The sequence below is a fragment of the Micromys minutus genome, assembly GCF_963924665.1.
Source record: "Micromys minutus genome assembly, chromosome: 3".
Classification (NCBI taxonomy): Eukaryota; Metazoa; Chordata; class Mammalia; order Rodentia; family Muridae; genus Micromys; species Micromys minutus.
Window position 1 is genome coordinate 6,695,248 of NC_137972.1, and position 19,924 is coordinate 6,715,171.

The 19,924-nt window shown below is 37.3% G+C and overlaps 1 protein-coding gene across 1 annotated transcript in view; it reads left to right on the forward strand.

Annotated features, from left to right (window-relative positions):
- LOC308418467 (solute carrier organic anion transporter family member 1A5-like) overlaps positions 1-19,924 on the forward strand; it is a gene marked incomplete at both ends in the record, with an annotated part of 60,671 nt that overhangs the window by 3,299 nt on the left and 37,448 nt on the right. Inside the window, 2 exons of the mRNA XM_080913838.1 lie at positions 17,137-17,269; positions 19,797-19,903. Coding sequence (XP_080769964.1) covers positions 17,137-17,269; positions 19,797-19,903 — 240 coding nt within the window. The remainder of the gene's footprint in view (positions 1-17,136; positions 17,270-19,796; positions 19,904-19,924) is intronic.

A 19,924-nucleotide genomic window follows, 5' to 3' on the forward strand; every position in this document is an offset into this window, starting at 1 on the left:
TGAAGAGGCTACTTATGTAAATATCCTCATTATAGCACTTAATTTGTACCATATACACTGACATTGTCCCCTTTTATAATGAGTGGAAGATAGAGTCTTAATATCTACTTCTGTCATTTGATAAGTCAAAGAGATGGTAAAGACATTTCCTTGGTATTTTAAATGGTTGATATAAGAATCTGGAGGAACTTGTGTTCCAAAGGACAAAGCAAATGTTTCTCTTCCCCTGCTGTGTCTGTGAGGTTTATTGATGGCACTCCTCTCCTATGTCTATAGAGAAGAGGAGGAAGATTTTCTGTGTTGAGTTCTGTCATACACAGTTCCTAAAAAGGGGTGGATGAACTTCAGCTCTGGATTTTTGGTGATGAACTGGGATATGATAACATCAAGGCTGAAGAACAAAATGATTCCATTGATAAACAAAGTGATCTTTGTTTAATCATAGTTTTTATTTCCTTTGCCTGGAGTCTGCCTGGCCTGGAGTGGACTGAAGTGAAAAACAGAGTTGACCCTGAGAGGTGGCTTTAAAGAGTGATGGTCTTTGGCCTTTATACTCTCTAACTATGCTCAGTGCTGAAGCTGCTGGGCTTCTAAAAATTTTTTAATAACTCTTGTGCTTATTCTGAGCTTAAATACCACTAGCTTTGGTGTTTAACACCTGTAACCTAATAGAGGGAGATTAGGTAAAGTATTAATTGCTAGGGCTTTTTTCTCTCTTGCCCAGAAGCCTCACCTCTGCTTGTCAGACAGGAAGGACATTTAGAGCAATAAACGTTCACTGAACCAGAAGAAAGTTACTCACAGAAGAAAAAAAACTTTTATAACGCAAATACGCATAAATTCATATACATTCATATACAAATTCATGCATACATAAGCAAAAACCTTCATGCAAATTAGTTGAGCCCTATTATTTAACTGTCATAATTACATAAGTACTCACACATACACATTTATCCATAAATCTACATATGGAGCAAAACCCTAGTGCCCAGGGCAGAAAATTTTACTCATTCTGTATGAAAATTGAGCTCCAATCTTTGTTGCATAGAGAAAGAAAAGGTTTCTACCTTTTTACTGTTAAATAAATTAAACCCAAAGAAAAGTTTGTCCCTTTATTAATACTTAGCCTGTCTTGCTGTTAAGAAAATTTATATCTCAAAGCAAGGAGAGGCCTGTTCTGCTCTCTCTGTAGCTTCTTCATTGTCCCCTTTCCCTCTGCATTTTGCATATTGCTCTTTTATTTTCTAAGTTTGCTTTTAATTTCTAAGTTACTTTCCTCTCATTCTCACTTCCTCCTCCTAATCTTGCTCACTCTTGCTGCTCTGATGTAACAATGCCATTCAGTGGAATTGTTAATAGATTTTCTTTTTCTACCTTTTCTAGGGAAATAAATCACATAGTTTTCCAAGTATTTTTGAACAAATATTCACTAAAATCTAAAGCATAAATTCAACTTATAAATTGAATAAAAGGTTTAAAACAGAGATGTTTAGGTTTGTTCCCTTACGAGTAGCCATTCATTATCCATCACTAGTTTTATAATCTCTTGCAATGTGTCCTAAGTTGAAAATGCCTGCTTTCCAATTCAGAAACAATTATTATCACAAACACTATGTGTGTGTAATATTAATAGCAGGAATCTTTCCTAAAATGTAGTCCCTTCAGCCTCGCCAAGAAGGGCTCATCCATAGTTCATGGTGAAACCATTTCAGGAAGATTATCTGCTCGTTTTTAGCCTCTTCTAGATGAATCCTTGTATTCCCTAAATTGTTTTAATGTGTTTAATAAAAATGGAAAAGAAAATTGATATTGAGCAGAATCTCACCCACACTAGGGATTTTCCATTTTGTCTTCCAGGGTCAATCTTTCTGTTTCTCATTCCATGAGTGTTCTAGGCTTTCAGTGGAGTCAGGATGAATGCCTCACACAGATTTTGCAAGTGTTCTATGAGATGCAGCAAATATGGTCCACTGATTATCCAAGTTCCTATTAGGTTCACTAGAAGAGAAGAAAGTGCTAGAAACGAAAGGCCCCAGAAGGAGTAAAGGTTTTCTAGGAGAAGACATGGACAGGTGAATGTGAAGGGAAGTTGTGGAGGGCAAAGCATCAGATCATTTCTGTGGAGATGGAAGATGGCTGTCATTGATACATGAGCCTTGAGGACTGTGCAGGAATGAGAGAAGAGACTTAGTCTTGTTGTGGGTGTATCTTTATAATTCAGATGGTAGAGTGCCAGTAAAGGATTGGACATAGATATTGATATTTCTATGCTGAGAACTCATCATGAAAACCCACTGATATTTCAGGAGAATATTTAGTTGCACAAAATTAAACTGTACGAACCAAGAGGAAGCCAGTTACACCAAGTAAAATTGTCAGTATATGCCCCTCCAGCCCACAGTAAGGGCCGGGCCTCTGTCAGAGGGAATCCGGTTGAGATCTACCTGGAAGGGCTGTGCTTGCAGACTGGATGCACAGACTCTTTCCCACCTGAACCAGCAAAGAACATGAAGCACAGGCCCGGGAAAGTTGCACTGTGAGTACCCAGAGCACGGAGAGTGCTGAGCTGTGCTCACAGAGAAGGTTCCACTTCAGCCCACAGTAAGGGCCAGGCCTCTGTCAGAGGGCTTCCGGATCTGCTCCTTAAGGCTGTGCTTGCAGACTCGATGCACAGGCTCTTTGCCACCTGGACCAGTAGAGATCCTGGGGCACAGGCCTGGTGAGGTTGCACCATGAGTACAGTGCAGAGAGTGCTTGGTGGTGCTTTTGGAAAAGGTTCCTTTCCAGCACACAGTAAGGCCCAGGCCTTTGTTGAGGGAACTTGGGTCTGCCCGGGAAAGGCAGCGCTTGAAGATCAGCTCCACAGGCCCTCTTACACCTGGACCAGAGGTGAACATGTCACATAGGCCCAGGGAGAGCACACCATGAGTTCTCAGAGAGCAGAGTACTGTGCTCTTTGGAAAAGGGTCCATTTTGGCCTAGAGAAAGAGCCAAGTCCCCACCAGTAATATTCAGGACCTGTGGAGAGAAGGATGAGCTTCCATAACAGCCTCAAAAGAGCTCCCACACATGACCACACAAAGACAGAGCTGAGTCACTGCCACTGCCACTAGAACTCAATGCCCACAAAAAGCCGAACACTCAGAAGAATTTTTTTCCTGAGCCCATGGACACTCAGACCCACAGGAGAGACAGGCGCCAGACACTGACAATAAGACCATGCATAATCACAGATAACAAGATGGCAGGAAGAAAACAAAAGAACTTAAGCAATAGAAACCAAGACAACCTGAAAACATCAGAACCCACCACAGCAAGTAGTGGATTGCCAAACACTACAGAAAAAGAAGACTCAGACTGAAAATCAAACTTCACAAGGATGATGGAGATCTTTCTCTTTTTAACCTCAATAGTATTTTATTTGGCGATATTTGGAAAACAGCGTATTCATATTATAAAGAACAGGCACCAGCAAATAATTCCTGTCAAGTTGAGAACAACCATTTGCCAACAGATAGAATACTGTGCCTTAATACAGTAAAATATTAGCTTTGTAAAATACCTAAGATCCACAATAGAATAATGCAAGCAAATCTTACTCCCAAAAAACAGTAGTTCTGATAAGACAATAAAATAAAATATGCAAAAAACAGTGTGTAAATTCACATAAAACAATATAAGGAACAATCCATATGTTAATAAGTCCATGAAAATAACTAATTTTAATTATTAAATAGAGAAAAACATATTCAAACTATAATGAGACTTTCACTGCTTACTGTGATGTACTTTGTATTAAATTGACCCTCCCACTGAAAATGATTAACAAAGCTCAATTAAATTCAAAAGTGAACAACAAAACTGATGAGAAAAACAAATGATACAGAGAGCAACAAATACAACCATAATTTTATGTGCCAAGAGGTAAGAGTTGAGAAAAAGAAGTAGAATTGAGCATAACTTCACACCTAAGGTAACTGACAACTCCCATTTTGAAATGCTTTAGGAGAATGGAGAACAGATGCGTAGAGGTTATAATGTGATTGCAAGCAAATTTTATGAATATAACACATCATAAGACAATTAAATCTTGACAGGCTACACTCACAGAAAGGAGACCATTTAAAACTAAACAAAACAAAACAAAAGAGATGAATTTTATTATCTTTCCAGATCACAGAGTTTTGGAGGGAAAAGAACATGTATTTTGTTTAAATAGTTTGGAGAATGATGAAGGGAACAGAGGGGAGGATGGAGAGAGATAATGAGAGAGAGAGAGAGAGAGAGAGAGAGAGAGAGAGAGAGAGAGAGAGAGAGAGAGAGAGAGAGAGAGAGAGAGGGAGAGGAGGCAGAGAAAAACAGAGATAAAGAGGAAATACCCAAGTAAGTCTGTAACATGAGAAATATAGTTGAGCAAGTGTCATTGTGACACGGTAGAACTTCTCTTGGTATATGCTCACAAATATTATAACTGGGTCTTGAAGTAAATCTATTTTCAGTTTTCTGGGAAAATAAAAATTGATGCTCAATGTGGTTATGCAAGGTTGAACTCCAGTAGGCAATGGAGGAGTGTTCATCTTGCAGTAAATCCTCACCAACATGAACTGTTTCTTTTCTTTTTTCTTTTTTCTTTTTTGGCCTTTGTTTTTTCTTGAACTTCATATAGTCTGTGAGTTGTTTCTGGGGTGTTCAGAGTTTCTGGGGTTAGATCCAATTATCAGTGACTGCATATTATGTCTGTTCTTTTGTGACTGGGTTATCTCACTCAGGATAATATTCTCTAGATGCATCTATTTTCTTAGGAATTTCATTAAGTCATTGTTTCTGATAGCTGAGTAGTACTCCATTGTGTAACTATACTACAATTTTTGTATCCATTCATCTACTGAAGGACATCTGGATTCTTTCCAGCTTATGGCTATTATAAATAGGGCTGCTATGAACATTGTGGTGCATGTGTTTTTGTTGTTTGTTGGAGATTCTCTGGGGTATATGCCCAGAAGTGAAATAATGGTCTTCAGGTAGTACTATGTCAAATTTTCTGAGGAACCACCAGACTAATTCCAGAGTGGTTGTACCTGTTTACAACCCCACCAACAGTAGAGAAGTGTACCTCTTTCTCCACATCCTCACCAGCATCTGCTGTCATCTGAATTTTTGATCTTAGCCATTCTGGTTGGTGTGAGGTGGAATCCCAGGGCTGTTTTGATTTGCATTTCCCTGATGGCTAAGGATGTTGAGCACTTCCTTAGATGCTTCTCAGCCATCTGATATTCCTCAACGGAGAACTTTTTGTTTGGTTCTGTACACCATTTTTTAATAGGGTTGTTTGATTTTCTGGTATCTAACTTCTTGAGTTTTTGTATACCTTAGATATTAGACCTCTATCAAATGTGGGGTTGGTAAAGATCTTTTCCCAATCTGTTGGCTGCCATTTTGTTTTCTTGGCAGTTTCCTTAGCCTTACAGAAGCTTTGCAATCTCATTAAGTCCCTTTTCTTAATATTTGACCTTAGAGCACGAGCCACTCCTGTTCTGTTCAGGAAATTTTCTCCTGTGCTTATGTGTTCTAAGGTTTTCCCTACTTTGTCTTGTAATAGTTTCAGTGTACCAGGTTTAATGTGGAGATCTTGGATCCACTTGCACTTGAGCTTTGTACAAGGAGAAAAAAGGGTCTATTTTCATTCTTCTGCATGCTGAGTGCGAGTTGGATCAACACCATTTGTTGAAGAGGTTGTCCAAATCCTTTGAATGCTTACAGCTCCTTTTTCAAAAATCAAGTGACCATATATGTGAGGGTTCATTTCTGGATTTTCTATTCTATTCCATTTATCCATGTGCGTATCTCTGTACCAGTACCATGCAGTTTTTAGTACAATTACCTTGTGATATAGTTTGAAGTCAGGGATAGAAATTTCCTCAGATGTTTTCTTGTTGTTGAGGATAGATTTCGCTCTTTTAGGTCTTTTGTTATTACAGATCAAATTGCACATTGCTCTTTCCAACTCTATGAAAAATTGGGTTGGAATTTTGATGGGGATTGTATTGAATCTGTAGATAGTTTTTGGTAAAATGGCCATTTTTACAATGTTAATCTGTTTAATCCATGAGCATTGGAGATCTTTCCATTTTCTGAGATTGTCCTCAATTTCCTTCTTTAGAGACTTGAAGTTCTTGTCATGCAGGTCCTTCACTTGCTTAGTTAGGGTCACAACAAGGTATTTCATATTGTTTGTGACCATTATGAAGTGTATCTTTTCTCTAATTTCTTTCTCCATATGTTTGTCCTTTGAGTAGAGGAAGGCTACTGATTTGTTTGAGTTAATTTTATATTCAGCCATTTTGCTGAACTTGTTTATAAGCAGTAGAAGTTCTTTGGTGGAATTTTTGGGGTCACTTAAGTACACTAACGTGTCATCTGCAAACAGTGATGTTTTTGCTTGTTCCTTTCCAATTTGTATCCCTTGATTTTCTTTTGCTGTGTAATTGCTCCGGCAAGGACTTCCAGTACTATATTGAATAGGTATGGGGAGAGTGGACAGGCTTATCTAGTCCCTGATGTAACTGGGATTGCTTCAAGTTTTTTACTGTTAAGTTTGATGTTGGCTATTGCTTTGCTGTATATTTCTTTTATTATGTTTAGGGATGGGCCTTGGATTCCTGTTCTTTCTAAGACTTTTAACATGAAGGGGTGTTGAATTTTGTCAAATGGTTTCTCAGTATTTAGTGAGTTGACCATGTGGTTATTTTTCTTTGAGTTTGTTTTTATGGTGATTACGTTGATGGATTTCCATATATTAAACTATCTCTGGATCCCAGGGATGAAGCCTACTTGATCATAGTGAATGATTGTTTTGATGTGTTCTTGGATTTGGTTTGCAAGGATTTTGTTGAGTATTTTTGCATCAATGTTCATAAGTGAGATTGGTCTGAAGTTCTCTATCCTCGTTGGGTCTTTGTGTGGTTTAGGAACAAGGGACATTGTGGCCTATAAAAATGAGTTCTGTAGTGTTCCATCTCATTCTATTTTTGGAATAATTTGAAGAGTATTGGTATTAAGTCATCAATAAATGTTTGATAGAATTGTGCACTGAACCCATCTGGACCTGGGTTTTTTTTCGTTTGGAGGCTTTTGATAACTGCTTCTATTTCTTTAGGTGTTATGGAATTATTTAGATAGTTTACCTGCTCCTGGTTTAACTTTAGTATCTAGTATCTGTCTAGGAATTAATCCATTTGCTCCAGATTTTCCAGCTTTGTCGTGTATAGGCTTTTGTAGTAGGATCTGATGATTTCTTGAATTTCCCGAGTTTCAATTATTATGTCCCCACTTTCATTTCTGATTTTGTTAATTTGATACTCTCTCTTTGCCCTCTAGTTAGTCTGGCTAAGGGTTTATCAAGCTTGTTAATTTTCTCAAAGAACCAGCTCTTGATTTTGTTCATTTTTTGAATGGTTCTTTTTGCTTCTATTTGGTCAATTTCTACTGTGAGTTTGATTATTTCTTGTTGTCTACTCCTCTTGGGTGTATCTGCTTGCTACTATTACTATTATTGTGTGGGGTGCAATTTGTTTTTTGATGTTTCATACGGTTTCTTTTATGAATAGGGATGCTCTTATATTTGGAGCATATATGTTAAGTATTGAGAGTTCCTCCTGAAAAGTTTTCCCCATAATGAGTAAAAAGTGTCCTTCCTTATCTTTTTGTACCACACACAATAATAGTGGGAGACTTCAGCATACCACTCGCATCAATGGTCAGATCATGGAAGCAGAAACTGAACAAAGACAGTGTAACTAACAAAGGTTATGAACCAATTGGAATTAACAGACCTCTACAGAACTTTTCATCCTAAAACAAAAGAATACACCTTCTTCTCAGCACCTCACAGCACCTTTTCATAAACTGACCATATAGTTGGTCACAATAGATAAAAGAATATTGAAATATTTCCATGCATCCTATCAGATCACCAAGGACTAAGGCTGGTCTTTAATAACAACAAAGACAACAAAAATGCCATATACACATGGGAGCTGACACAATAGCATGGTCAAAAATGAAATGAAAAAAAGAAATTAAGGATTTTCTAGAATTTAATGAAAATTAAAGCACAACATACCCAAACCTATGGGATACAATGAAAGCAGTACTATGAGGAAAACTCATATTTCTGATTGTCTCCAAAGAGTAACTGGAGAGAGCACACACTAGCAACTTGAGAGCACAGCTGAAAGCTCTAGAACAAAAAGAAGCAGATACACCCAAGAGGAGTAGAGGCCTTGAAATAATCAAATTCAGAAAAGAAATCAATCAAGTAGAAACAAAAAGAACCATACAAAGAATCAACAAAACCAGGAGCTGTTTCTTTGAGAAAATTAACAAGATTGATAAACCCTTAGCTAGACTAACTAGAGGGCAAGGAGAGAGTATCCAAATTAACTAAATCAGAAATGAAAGAGGAAACATAACAACAGAAACTGAGGAGGTTGAAGAAATCATCAGATCCTATTACAAAAGCATATACTCAACAAAACTGGAAAATCTGGAGGAAATGGATAAATTTCTAGACACATACCAGATATCAAAGTTAAATAAGCCCAGGAACAGATGGGATCAATGCAGTATTCTATCAGATGTTTATTGATGATCTAATACAAATACTCTCCAAACTATTCCACAAAATAGAGTCAGATGGAACATTACCCTACTCAATTATCAAAGCCATAATATCTCTGATTCCTAAAACACACAAAGACCATACAAAGAAAGAGATCCTCAGACCAATCAACCTTATGAACATCGATGCAAAAATCTCAATAATATTTGTGCAAACTCAATCCAAGAACACAGCAAAATGATCATTCACCATGGTCATATAGATTTCATACCTGGGATGCCAGGATGGTTTAATATATGAAAATCCATCAATGTAATCCACCACAGAAACAAACACAATGAAAAAAACCACATGGTTATCTCAGTAGCTGCTAAGAAATATTTGACAAATTTCAACACTCCTTCATGTTAAAAGACTTGGAAAAAGCAAGAATCCAAGACCCATACCTAAACATAATAAAAGAAATATACAGCAAAGCAATAGGCAATATAAAACTAAATGGTGAGAAACTTGAAGCAATCCCACTAAAATCAGGGACTAGAAAAGGCTGTCCACTCTTCCCCTTCCTATTCACCATAGTACTGGAATTTCTGGCCAGAGCAATTGGACAGCAAAAGGAAATCAAAGGGATACAAATTGGAAAGGAAGACGTAAAATATCACTATTTGCAGATGATGTGATAGTATACATAAGTGACCCCAAGAATTCCACTAGAGAACTTTTACTGCTTATAAACAAGTTCAGTAAAGTGGCTGGATATAGAATTAACTCAAACAAATCAGTAGCCTTCCTCTACTTAAAAGACAAACATACTGAGAAAGAAATTAGGGAAAAGATACCCTTCACAATAGTCACAAAGAATATGAAATACCTTGTTGTGAACCTAACTAAGCAAGTGAAGGACCTGTATGACAAGAATTTCAAATCTCTGAAGGAGGAAATTGAAGAAAATCTCAGAAGTTAAAAAGATTTCCCATGCACACGGTTTGGAAGGATCGACATTGTTAAAATGGCCATCTTACCAAAAGCAACCTACAGATTCAATGCAATCCCCATCAACATTTAAACTCAATTCTTTATAGAATTCAAAAGAGCAATTAAAAAATTCATGTGGAATAACAAAAAACCTAGAATATTGAAATCCATTCTCAACAATAAAAAAATTCTGCGGGACACGCCATCCTTAACCTCAAGCTATATTACAAAACAGTTGTGTTAAAAGCTGCATGGTACAGAGATAGTCAGGTAGATCAATGGAATAGAATAGAAGATCCAGAAATGAGCCCTCATACATGTCATCACTTGATTTTTGGCAAAGGAGCTGAAAACATTCAATGGAAAAAGGACAGCCTCTTCAACAAACGATGTTGGTTCAACAGGCTGTCAGCATTCAGAAGAATGAAAGTAGATCCTTTCTTATCTTCTTGTACAAAGCTCAAGTACAAGTGGATTAAAGATCTCCACATTAAACCAGGTACACTGAAACTATTAGAACAGAAAGTGGGCAAAAGCTTAGAACACATAGGCACAGGCGAAATTTTCCTAAACAGAACACCAATGGCTTGTGCTCTAAGATCAAGGATCGATAAATGGGAATTAATGAAATTGCAAAGTTTATGTAAGGCTAAGGACACTGTCAAGAAAACAAAGTGGCAGCCAACAGATTAGGAAAAAAAATCTTTACTAATCTCAGAGGTCTAATACCCAGTATATACAAAAAACTCAAGAAGTTAGAAAAGAATCAAACAATCCTATTAAAAATGGAGTACAAACCTAAGTAAAGAATTTTCAATTGAGGATTACCAAATAACTGTGAAATACCTAAGGAAATTCTCAAATATCCCTTGTAATCAGGGAAATGCAAACTAAAACCACCCTAAGATTCCACCTCACACATGTCAGAATGACTAAGATCATAAACTCAGATAATCACAGATGCTGGTGAGGATGTGAAGAAATGGGAACACTCTTCCACTTTGGTGGGGTTGTATGCTGGTGCAACCACTCTGTAAATCAGTCTGGCAGTTTCTCAGAAAACTGGACATAGTACTACCTGAAGACCCAGTAATTTTACTTCTGGGCACATACCTCAAAGATGCTACAACACACAGTAAGGACACATTGTCCACCATGTTCATAGCCCCCTTATTTAGAATAGCCAGAAGCTAGAAAGAACCCAAATATTCTCTAATAGACGAATGGATACAAAATTTGTGGTACATTTACACAATGGAGTACTACTCAGCTATTAGAAACATTGACTTTATGAAATTCTTAATAAAATTAATGTATCTAGAGAGTATCATCCTGAGTGAGATAACTCAGTCACAAAAGAACAGACATAATACACAGTCACTAATAATTGAATACTAACCCCAGAAAGCTCTGAATACCCAAGAAACAACTCACAGACCATATGAATCTCAAATAATAATAATAATAATAAAAGGAAAGGCCAAAAAGTGGAAGCCTCAGTTCTTTTAGAAAAAAATAAGTGTATGACACCCTCTCAGAATTTGCTACACCTAGACCTTAAATCACTAATTCAAGAACTAAGAATATAGCCTTGCGGTGATTCCTGGTATTTAAAAAATCATTATACTTAATCTTTACACACCAAGAAAACTTTGAGTATTTCTATGTTGCATTTTGTTTTACATGTACTTTATGCTCATTGTAACTAGTAAGATTTTAATGCATAACATAAAACCTTAAAATAATCAAGTACCGACAAAAATATATGCATATAGTTTTATGTAAAATTGCTTTAAAAAATCTGTACATATATCTCTGTTCTTTGAAAATAATGTTTAAAATATTGTCAGAACATTTAAATAGCCTGTCAGACAGCAAGCTTGGTGCTTTTAAATAAAAAGTTTAACATTACCTAAATCTGAATTTAATTAGTTATTATATCCATGATATTTGCAGTATTTATAACAACTACAATATTATTTACCACTATTTATACTTCTAATGGTGAAAAATTTGTGGCTGCTCCTTTCACTCTTGCTCCATACTTCCCAGAAATGCTAAGACCAAGTTAATGATTATTAAAAATAATTTTCAAACAAGTTTATGGAAAATTTAATTTCTGAAAAAACACTAAATTCTGCAAACTCAATGGATTGTATACTAAAGGTTAAAAAAACCTCATTAAAAGAAAAAGTATCAACTGTTTATATCTCCAGTCTCTATGACAGGTGATTTAAGGGGAAGTCTTATGTAGAAACAATCAGGAGAGAAAGTAATTCACACTGGCTAGCAAAAGTAGCACTTGGAGGGCATTCTGCATCAGGTTTGCTGACAACCTGACCTGAGCCTGATCAATAATGTACCTCTCACTACATCTTTACACCATTATTTGAGGACATAGCAAGGTGACATAAAAGGTAAACTCAGCCTAATATGAAACAGGAATATTTTTCCTTTCAACCAAGAGATACTCCAGACAAGACCCTGTACATTCAGGGGTGCACAGCCATAGACTAGAAGGATACATAGAGAGTTCAAATAGTGGGGTGTTATGTTCTGCATGATGCCTTTATTGATGGGGAACTTTAAAAACAGGGACATGCTGTAAGAAAAGTAATAAAAATATGGAATTGGGGAAAATGCCATTTCTCCCTCAAAACAACAAAAACAACAACAACAACAAAAAAAACCCCACATCTATTCTACAGAGCAGACTAGAGAGGAAAATAATAAGAATAGATACAAAGTCTTCATATATCTTCAAATATGTAAGACCAATTAGAGATTTGCTAACTCATCAAAGAAGAGAACTTAAATTTTCCAGTTTTCCTTTATGTATTATATAAACAGGATAAACATTCTCATAAAGCAAAAATATGTGGTTTGTAGAGAACTTATGTATTTGATTCTATTCAACCTCTTTACTGTGTGAATGGTACTGATAATTGAACCTGTGTCCTCACGCAGTTAAAACTAGCATTCTCTCACTCTTTCCCCATCATCTTTATTTACCTTTTTAATAACTATCAATAAGTTGCCCATGATGTTGTGTTTTTTAAAAATAATAAAAGCCAAGGATATGTTTGGTAGAGGTGTGATATGCTGAGCTGGAAGGAGTGCCTCTGCAGGCCCATTTCCCTTTCCCTTGAGATACCAGCCATACAATAGATATAGTATGGAATAGAGTTTATTTATGGCATGGGAAGGGGAGTTGAGACAAAGAAAGACAGACAGAAAAGGAAAGAAGCCATGAACTTGTGGAGAGAGAGGTGAGAGGGTACAAAGAAAGAGGGAGAAGGGGCAGGAAGAGAAGGGGAAGAGAGTAAGAGAATAAGAGAGTAAGAGGATAAGAAAGAGTAAGGAGGGAGCAAAGGGGTCAAACAGCCCTTTTTATACTGAGTAGGCATTGCTGGCTGTTGCCAAGGTATTTGGGACTGAGCCTAGAAGGAATGCTAATAATCTTCCCCTTGGTTTAATTCATTAAAAAAAGGAAAAACTAGACAGAGACAATGGTGAAGCAGGAATAGGGTAGTTTTGATTTTAGCTATGGTCTCCTACTTTGGGGCAATGTGTTTCTGAGAAATCAAAGAAAATGGGGCTGTTGGTCCAATATCAGGAGAATAGGCTATTTCCTTGTGTCCAGGGTCTGTGGAGTCATCTGTGGATAGAATGGGTCCAGTAGAAGCACCTGTGTCTGTGAATGTAGCTGGAGGATTATTTGTGGGTTGCTTCCCTGGAGGTATTCTGGATGTAGATTTTGAGTAAATTCCTGGACTTGAAAAGATACTGAAGCACACACACACACACACACACACAGAGAGAGAGAGAGAGAGAGAGAGAGGGGTGTATAAAGTGAAGTAAGTTTGGGAGAAACATTTTTCCTAGGTGTACATTTGAAAACCTTAGGTCTTTGTAGTTAGGATGAGGGGAGTCCCAATTCCAGGAACAGGAGAGGAATCCCACCCTCTGGAATAGGTCACAGGTAAGAATTTAGGCTACTGATTGGCAGATGTATTTATATGAATGGAGTGTATTTGATCCATGAGTGATATGTTTAAGTGGGTTTTCTGTTGCTTATAAATTTAAAAAAGATGTAAATTTGTTAAAAACAAACATTTTTAAAGGTGAGCTTAGGAAGGTAAAAAGGAAATAAAAAAACATCCTGGAGCAGAAGAGGCAAGGAGGGATTTTCTATTCTGTCTAGAAGACTGAATAACATAATGAGAAACATTTTTAAGTTTATATTTAAAAGACAGAGGAAACTCAAAACCCTAACCATGTGAATATCATAGTTGATCATATAGGTTTAAGATGAGAAACACTTAAGGTCCATAGTTAAAAGCCAAACAAAGAAGCATATTGTAACTATGATGGCTGTAGTATCGATTTAGCACAAGAAACACTTTAAGTTTATAGTTGAAAGTCAACCAAAGGAAACTGAACTTGTCATTATAAAAGTGGATAGTATATTGGAATGTTTTATTAGGGTTAGGACAATGTATAAGAACTTTATAGGTTAGTGTTAGTACAGTGGCATACCAAGGAGAAGAAATCTGAAGCACTTATTAATTAAAATAACAGAGGTTGGTCTGTAGTCCTCTACCTAAACAGTTCCCAGGTCCCTGTGGTCTCCATCATAACAGTCAGTCTGGCTGACAGGCCCAGAAGACAAAATGCTTTTCCCTGTGGAGTTGGTACATGGGAGAAATGACTCACCTTGATATAGGTAATATAAGAGATTTAACTCTCAGGGTATCTTCTGTTTGTCCTCAGTGTGGGCCAAGCCCCGACAGCAGGCTTGAACTCACTCTGTAGCATGGAGGCTTCCAAACAATTTTTTTAAACCAAGTTTTCTCCAAAACCTCAGGGATGAATTTTTGCTTTGACCCTTTGATTACTGCAATGTAGACTTAAAAGCCTGGTTGGAACATTAGGAATCCTAACAGTATCATGTCATCTAAGAGAAGAGGTGACAGTAGAAGCAGGCATCTAGCTTGACCCTGCTGAGCAATGAAGGTGGTTTAAATAGAATGCTAAAAAACATGAACCCATTTGAATTCGCATAGAGCAGGCATGGGAGAAGAGGTCACAGGTGACATGCAGGCCTACACTTACTTTTGTATACAATCCCAAGGGATCATTGTATTAGTTCGGGTTCTCTAGAGTCACAGAACCTATGGATGATCTCTATATATTATGGGAATTTACTGATTGCTTATTGTCTGTATTCCAACTCCCCAACAATGGTCAGGACCAGCTGTGAATGTATGTTCAAGGATCTAGCAGTTGCTCAGTCCCGCAAGGCAGGTAGGTAAAGAAGAGAGAATCTCTCCTCTTCCAATGTCCTTATGTAGGTCTCCAGCAGAATGTGTGTTCCAGATTAAAAGTGTGTATCACCTTGCCTGGATCTGGGACTTGCTTTGTCCCAGAAGACATTGACTCAGAGATCTCCTTGTGTTAGTCTCTTGAGATAGCCACTATGCCTCAAGATCTCTATGCCAAGATTCATGCCAGAACTTTTATTTCTCAGCCTCAAGATCAGGATCATAGGTGAGACTTTAATTCTGTATTACAGTTCATTCCAGATATAGTCAAGTAAACAACCATAAATAGTCACTGCAATCCATCCCTTGTCAAGTTGACACAAATAATTTTTCACATCCACATGAATACACCCAACATGACATAACCATTACTTGTACAATCACAAACACATTTATAATTTTACAATGGGGAAATGTCCCTTGAGAACATTCTTCTAGTATCTCAACTTAAATACCAACTGATGCTAAAAAAAAAAAAAAAAAAAAAAAAAAAAAAAAAAAAAAAAAAAAAAAAAAAGGAAGAAAGACAAATGTGTTTTTAACAAAATAAAACAGAAGCATTTTTATTACCTTTTAATCCTCATTTCTTCAACTGGTTACATGGCCTTTGCTGCTATTTATATCTACTGTCTTTTACTACCCATTCTGTATTTCCTCTACCTCTGTAAGCACCTCATCAGGTCTTGGCTCTTTTCGTGGAGGAGGGTTCCCCGTGTCCCATATATATCTAACATCTTTCCACTCATTGTCATCCCTCCTATATCCCAAACTTGAAAAGCAACATTAAAATTTCCTGTTAAGGTAATTATTCTAAAAAAATCTAGAATATAGTCCTATAGTGTGCTTGTACTATTTCCTAAATGTCTCTTAAGCAAAAATTGTAGCTAAGAAAATTTTCCCAGAGGTGCATCCCCCAGCACAACAATTTTCAGTTGCTGGTCCTGGCTCTCCTCCTCAGAGTTTGACATGATATCTGAGGATGCTGGCCACCCTGAGTGGGAGGACAGGAAAGAGAAGGCCTCTGGGGGTGGGGGTGAGAAGGCCAGCAGGCTACATGAGTGGGTCCCCTACCTGGGTGTTTCCTTAGCCCTGAAAGAACCCAGGGAGAATCACTTACCAGCCACCATCTTGCCCTCCTCCCCTCTAAGGACCTGTTTGTCTTTGAGTCTGGTTATGGGTCTAGAAGAAACTATTCGGGGGCCTTGATAAGTGTCAACATTGTCTGGTCTGCCATTTTCTTCAGCAAAAGTCAATGTTGGTTTATCAGACTCAGAGGGATTAATTTCTTCATGGGAACAAGGCATTATTTCAAGGGGTGAGGCTGAGAGTACTACTTCTTCAGGTGGGGTAAAGCCGTGAGAATCTGAAGATTCAGAATTCTCAGTTTCAGCAGGGTCCTCCCACACATTTCCATCCCAAGTTATAGGATCCCATTCCTTTGTCAATTAATGCCCTAACTTTAACTACTGACACCCGCTGAGACTTGATTCTTTGATGTAATCCAGTCAACCTTATAATGAGGGCTTCAGTTTGATTCTGTGCAACTGGAGCTCTAAGGCTGCTGGAGAGAAGATTCTCTTTAAGGACACAGTTAGCAACCTTTTGATTATTTACTTGCATCTGGAGCTGTTAGATTTTATCATACAGCTCATTATTTTCCTTCATTAATTTTCTAGAGATATTAAGAGTAACAAGCCAGCACAATCATTTTCTGATTTTTCTCCCAACTTGTAGAGTTTTATACACCAAATCACCTAATTCACCAAGATAATCAAAGGCTTCAGCTTAAATTTGAAAAATAGTTTAAACTATGAACCTTCAATATTCTTCAAGCTCCCAGGAAAAAGAGTATCTAAAGAGGTTTCAGTAGTTGAAGGTGTTGGTGAATTATTAAATCAACTCCAGATTCTTGAAAGATTCATCCTTATATTTCTGCTCCTCTAGAACCCCACTCCTAGTACCAACTTCTGTATTAGTCAGAGTTCTCTAGAATAGCCCTTTAGTATTCTCCAGCACGGAAGAGATCCTTCTCTCAAGATCACAATTGATTTACATATTAAAACAATATGCAAAGCATTCTAAACCCCAACCATATTCCTGTATTCTTCAGGTGGTCAGTTCTTCAACAACCCTAAAGTCCAAATGCTGGAGAGGCTGTTGTCTAAGAGCTGCTAATGCTTTACTGAAATGTGTATTCTCATTTCCCCCTCCCAGGGAACCTTTTGTTGATTATATTGGTGAGTTATTTCGGAATGAAACTACACAGACCTATCATGATTGGTGTTGGATGTGCAGTTATGGGCATGGGTTGTTTTATAATATCACTACCCCATTTCCTCATGGGCCGGTGAGTATGCAGCTTTAACCTACATAAAATGAGACTCAGAATCTTCTTTCTGGAAGGAGGATAACTCTCCTAGCTCCATAGCCAAAATGATTATTTGAGGAATGATTCTTTGGGGAAGGGGTCTTCACTTTTTAAACTTTCAGACCAACATTTTCTCCCTTTAAAATGTATTCTTCTCTCACTTGTTACAACTTGACTGCAAATTTAGCTCCTTCCTCTCAGCTTCTCTTCTCCATCCCCAGATCAATTCCTCCAACTTCCCATCAGAAAAGGGCCAGTCTTGCAGGGACATTAGCCAAATATGACATAACATGTTACAGTAAAAACAGGTACATATTTTCACATCAAGGCTGAAAAAGGAAACACAGAAAGAGCAAAGTAGTCCCAAACTCAGGCAAAAGACTCAGAGCCAACCCCTGCTCCTACTGTTAGGAATCCCATAAGAACACCAAGCTACAGAGCCATAGCATACATGCAGAATTCCTAGGATAGGTATATTCAGACTTCCTGATTTCTATGAGTCCATTTGAGTCCCAATCAGTTGATTCTGTGGATGGTGTTCTCATGGCTTCCTTGAACCCCTCTGGCTTACCCAATATTTCCTTCCACTTCTCCAAAGGACTTCTTGATCTCTTATTATTTGTCTGTGAAACCCTGCATCTGCTCCCATCAGGTGCTGGATGAAGTCACTCTGTTCTCTTAGATGATTATGCTAGGATCCAATCCCAGTATATCCTAAAGACATGGCAAATTGTAGGTTGGAGAACCTGTGGCTGGGTTGTTATTTCTACTCTTTCAATCGAAACCTTGTCTGGTTGACCCCTACTTTTTACTGTCATTTTATTGTCAATTGGATTAATAAGTGGACCTGGAATCAACAACTGAATTTTATGTGAATATTGAACCAAATGAAGGTTATTTTATCTTCTTAAGTGTGTTTGAAGAGAACAGAACGTCTATGAATAGAATACCTCTCTCTCTCTCTCCTTTTCCTCTTTCTCATCTATCTATCTATCTATCTATCTATCTATCTATCTATCTATCATCATCATCATCATCATCTATCAATCATCTATCTATCATCTATCTATCATCTATCATCTATCTATCATCTTTCTATCCATCATCTATCTTCTATTTGTTATTCTTTATATTTTATTCAAATCAATATCAAGAAATTTTTCTATCTTCTGCCAAAAGAGATAATTATTTGAAGTTGGCTTAACTTCTCAATATTATGAGTAGAAAGACACAGGCCCTGTTCACACTTCACTGGCCACCATTTTGGGGATGTCCATCCAGAGCGGTTTTATAAGGAAAAGTTATTTTGAGTTCTTTCCTATGCCATGGAAATGTTGGCAAGTATATCTCCCTATCATTGAAGAATTTAGCTGCCCAGGCTCATGCTTTCTTCTGAGTGTCTCTCATCAAAGTTAGGTAAGAAAAAAAATATATAGCATACTCTATAATGCTGAGACTTAGACTGCTACATTTTATACCTCTTTTTTTATTTGGTCATTTTTTTCTTGGACAAAATGCTCTTTGGTGATGGGATCAAGTGAAATTAATACAGTTTGTTAGCATTTTCAGTCCCATGACTCTTTGTAGTCAGGTGATGTTTTTTGTCACCTCTTGTTAAAATGTGTAGAGTTTTCTTTTGTTAACATTATTGAACATATGAAAGACTTATTGTTTGAATTCACAGAAAGCAAGGATTGGGCTAAACTCAGAGAACTCAGAGCAGGTGTCTTGCTTTGGGTTGTTTGTGTCTCTCTAAAGCTTTGTCTACTTAATTCTGCATTACTGAATTTTTCTTTTGGTTTTGCCTTTGTTCTTTATGTCACAACTATTATTTCAAAAAAATGGTAATTTAGAAATCACCACGAGTTGGCATTAGAGAATCTGAAAGTTATGTCACCTATGTATAGATACTCCAGTGCTAACTAACTGTAAAGTGACATATTTTTTGGTGATTATCAAGTTTGTTTTTTATAATATTGATTACTTCCATTGATTCATCCAGTTTTGTTTTGTTTCCCTTTTGACAAAAGCTATTATAAAGCTCAGGCTAGTCTCTGAATTGCAGATTTAAGGGTGGCCTTGAGCTTATAATGATCCTGCCCTCACCTCTTATGTGCTAGGGCAACTGGCATAAGACACCACCCCCATTTCATACAATTATAGAGTTTCAAACTAGAGCTACATGTCAATCCTGTTGACATAGATTTTGGCTTGCACGTGTGTGCCCATGTGTATATCAGAAGATAACATTATGCAGCCATTAATCTTCTTCCACTTTCACGGGGGTTCCAGGGATCAAAATCAGGTCATCGGGTGCAGCAAGTACTTTACCTGAGTCATCACTTCACTGGTACTGTCACAGGACTCATGATGATTAGAATGACTGCTGTGAAAATTTCTTTACTGGTTCTAGATGCCCTGTTTTCAGAGAAGCAGGAGTCAGTAATGTGCAGATGCTCTCATTGCAGTCAGCTACACACAGTAAATGTTTTCTTTGTCTACACAGATATGAATATGAATCAACAATTTTACCTACAAGTAACTTCTCCTCAAACAGCTTTTTGTGCATGGAAAACAGAACCCAGACCTTAAATCCAATGGAAGACCCAGCAGGTTGACTCTTGCTTCTCATTG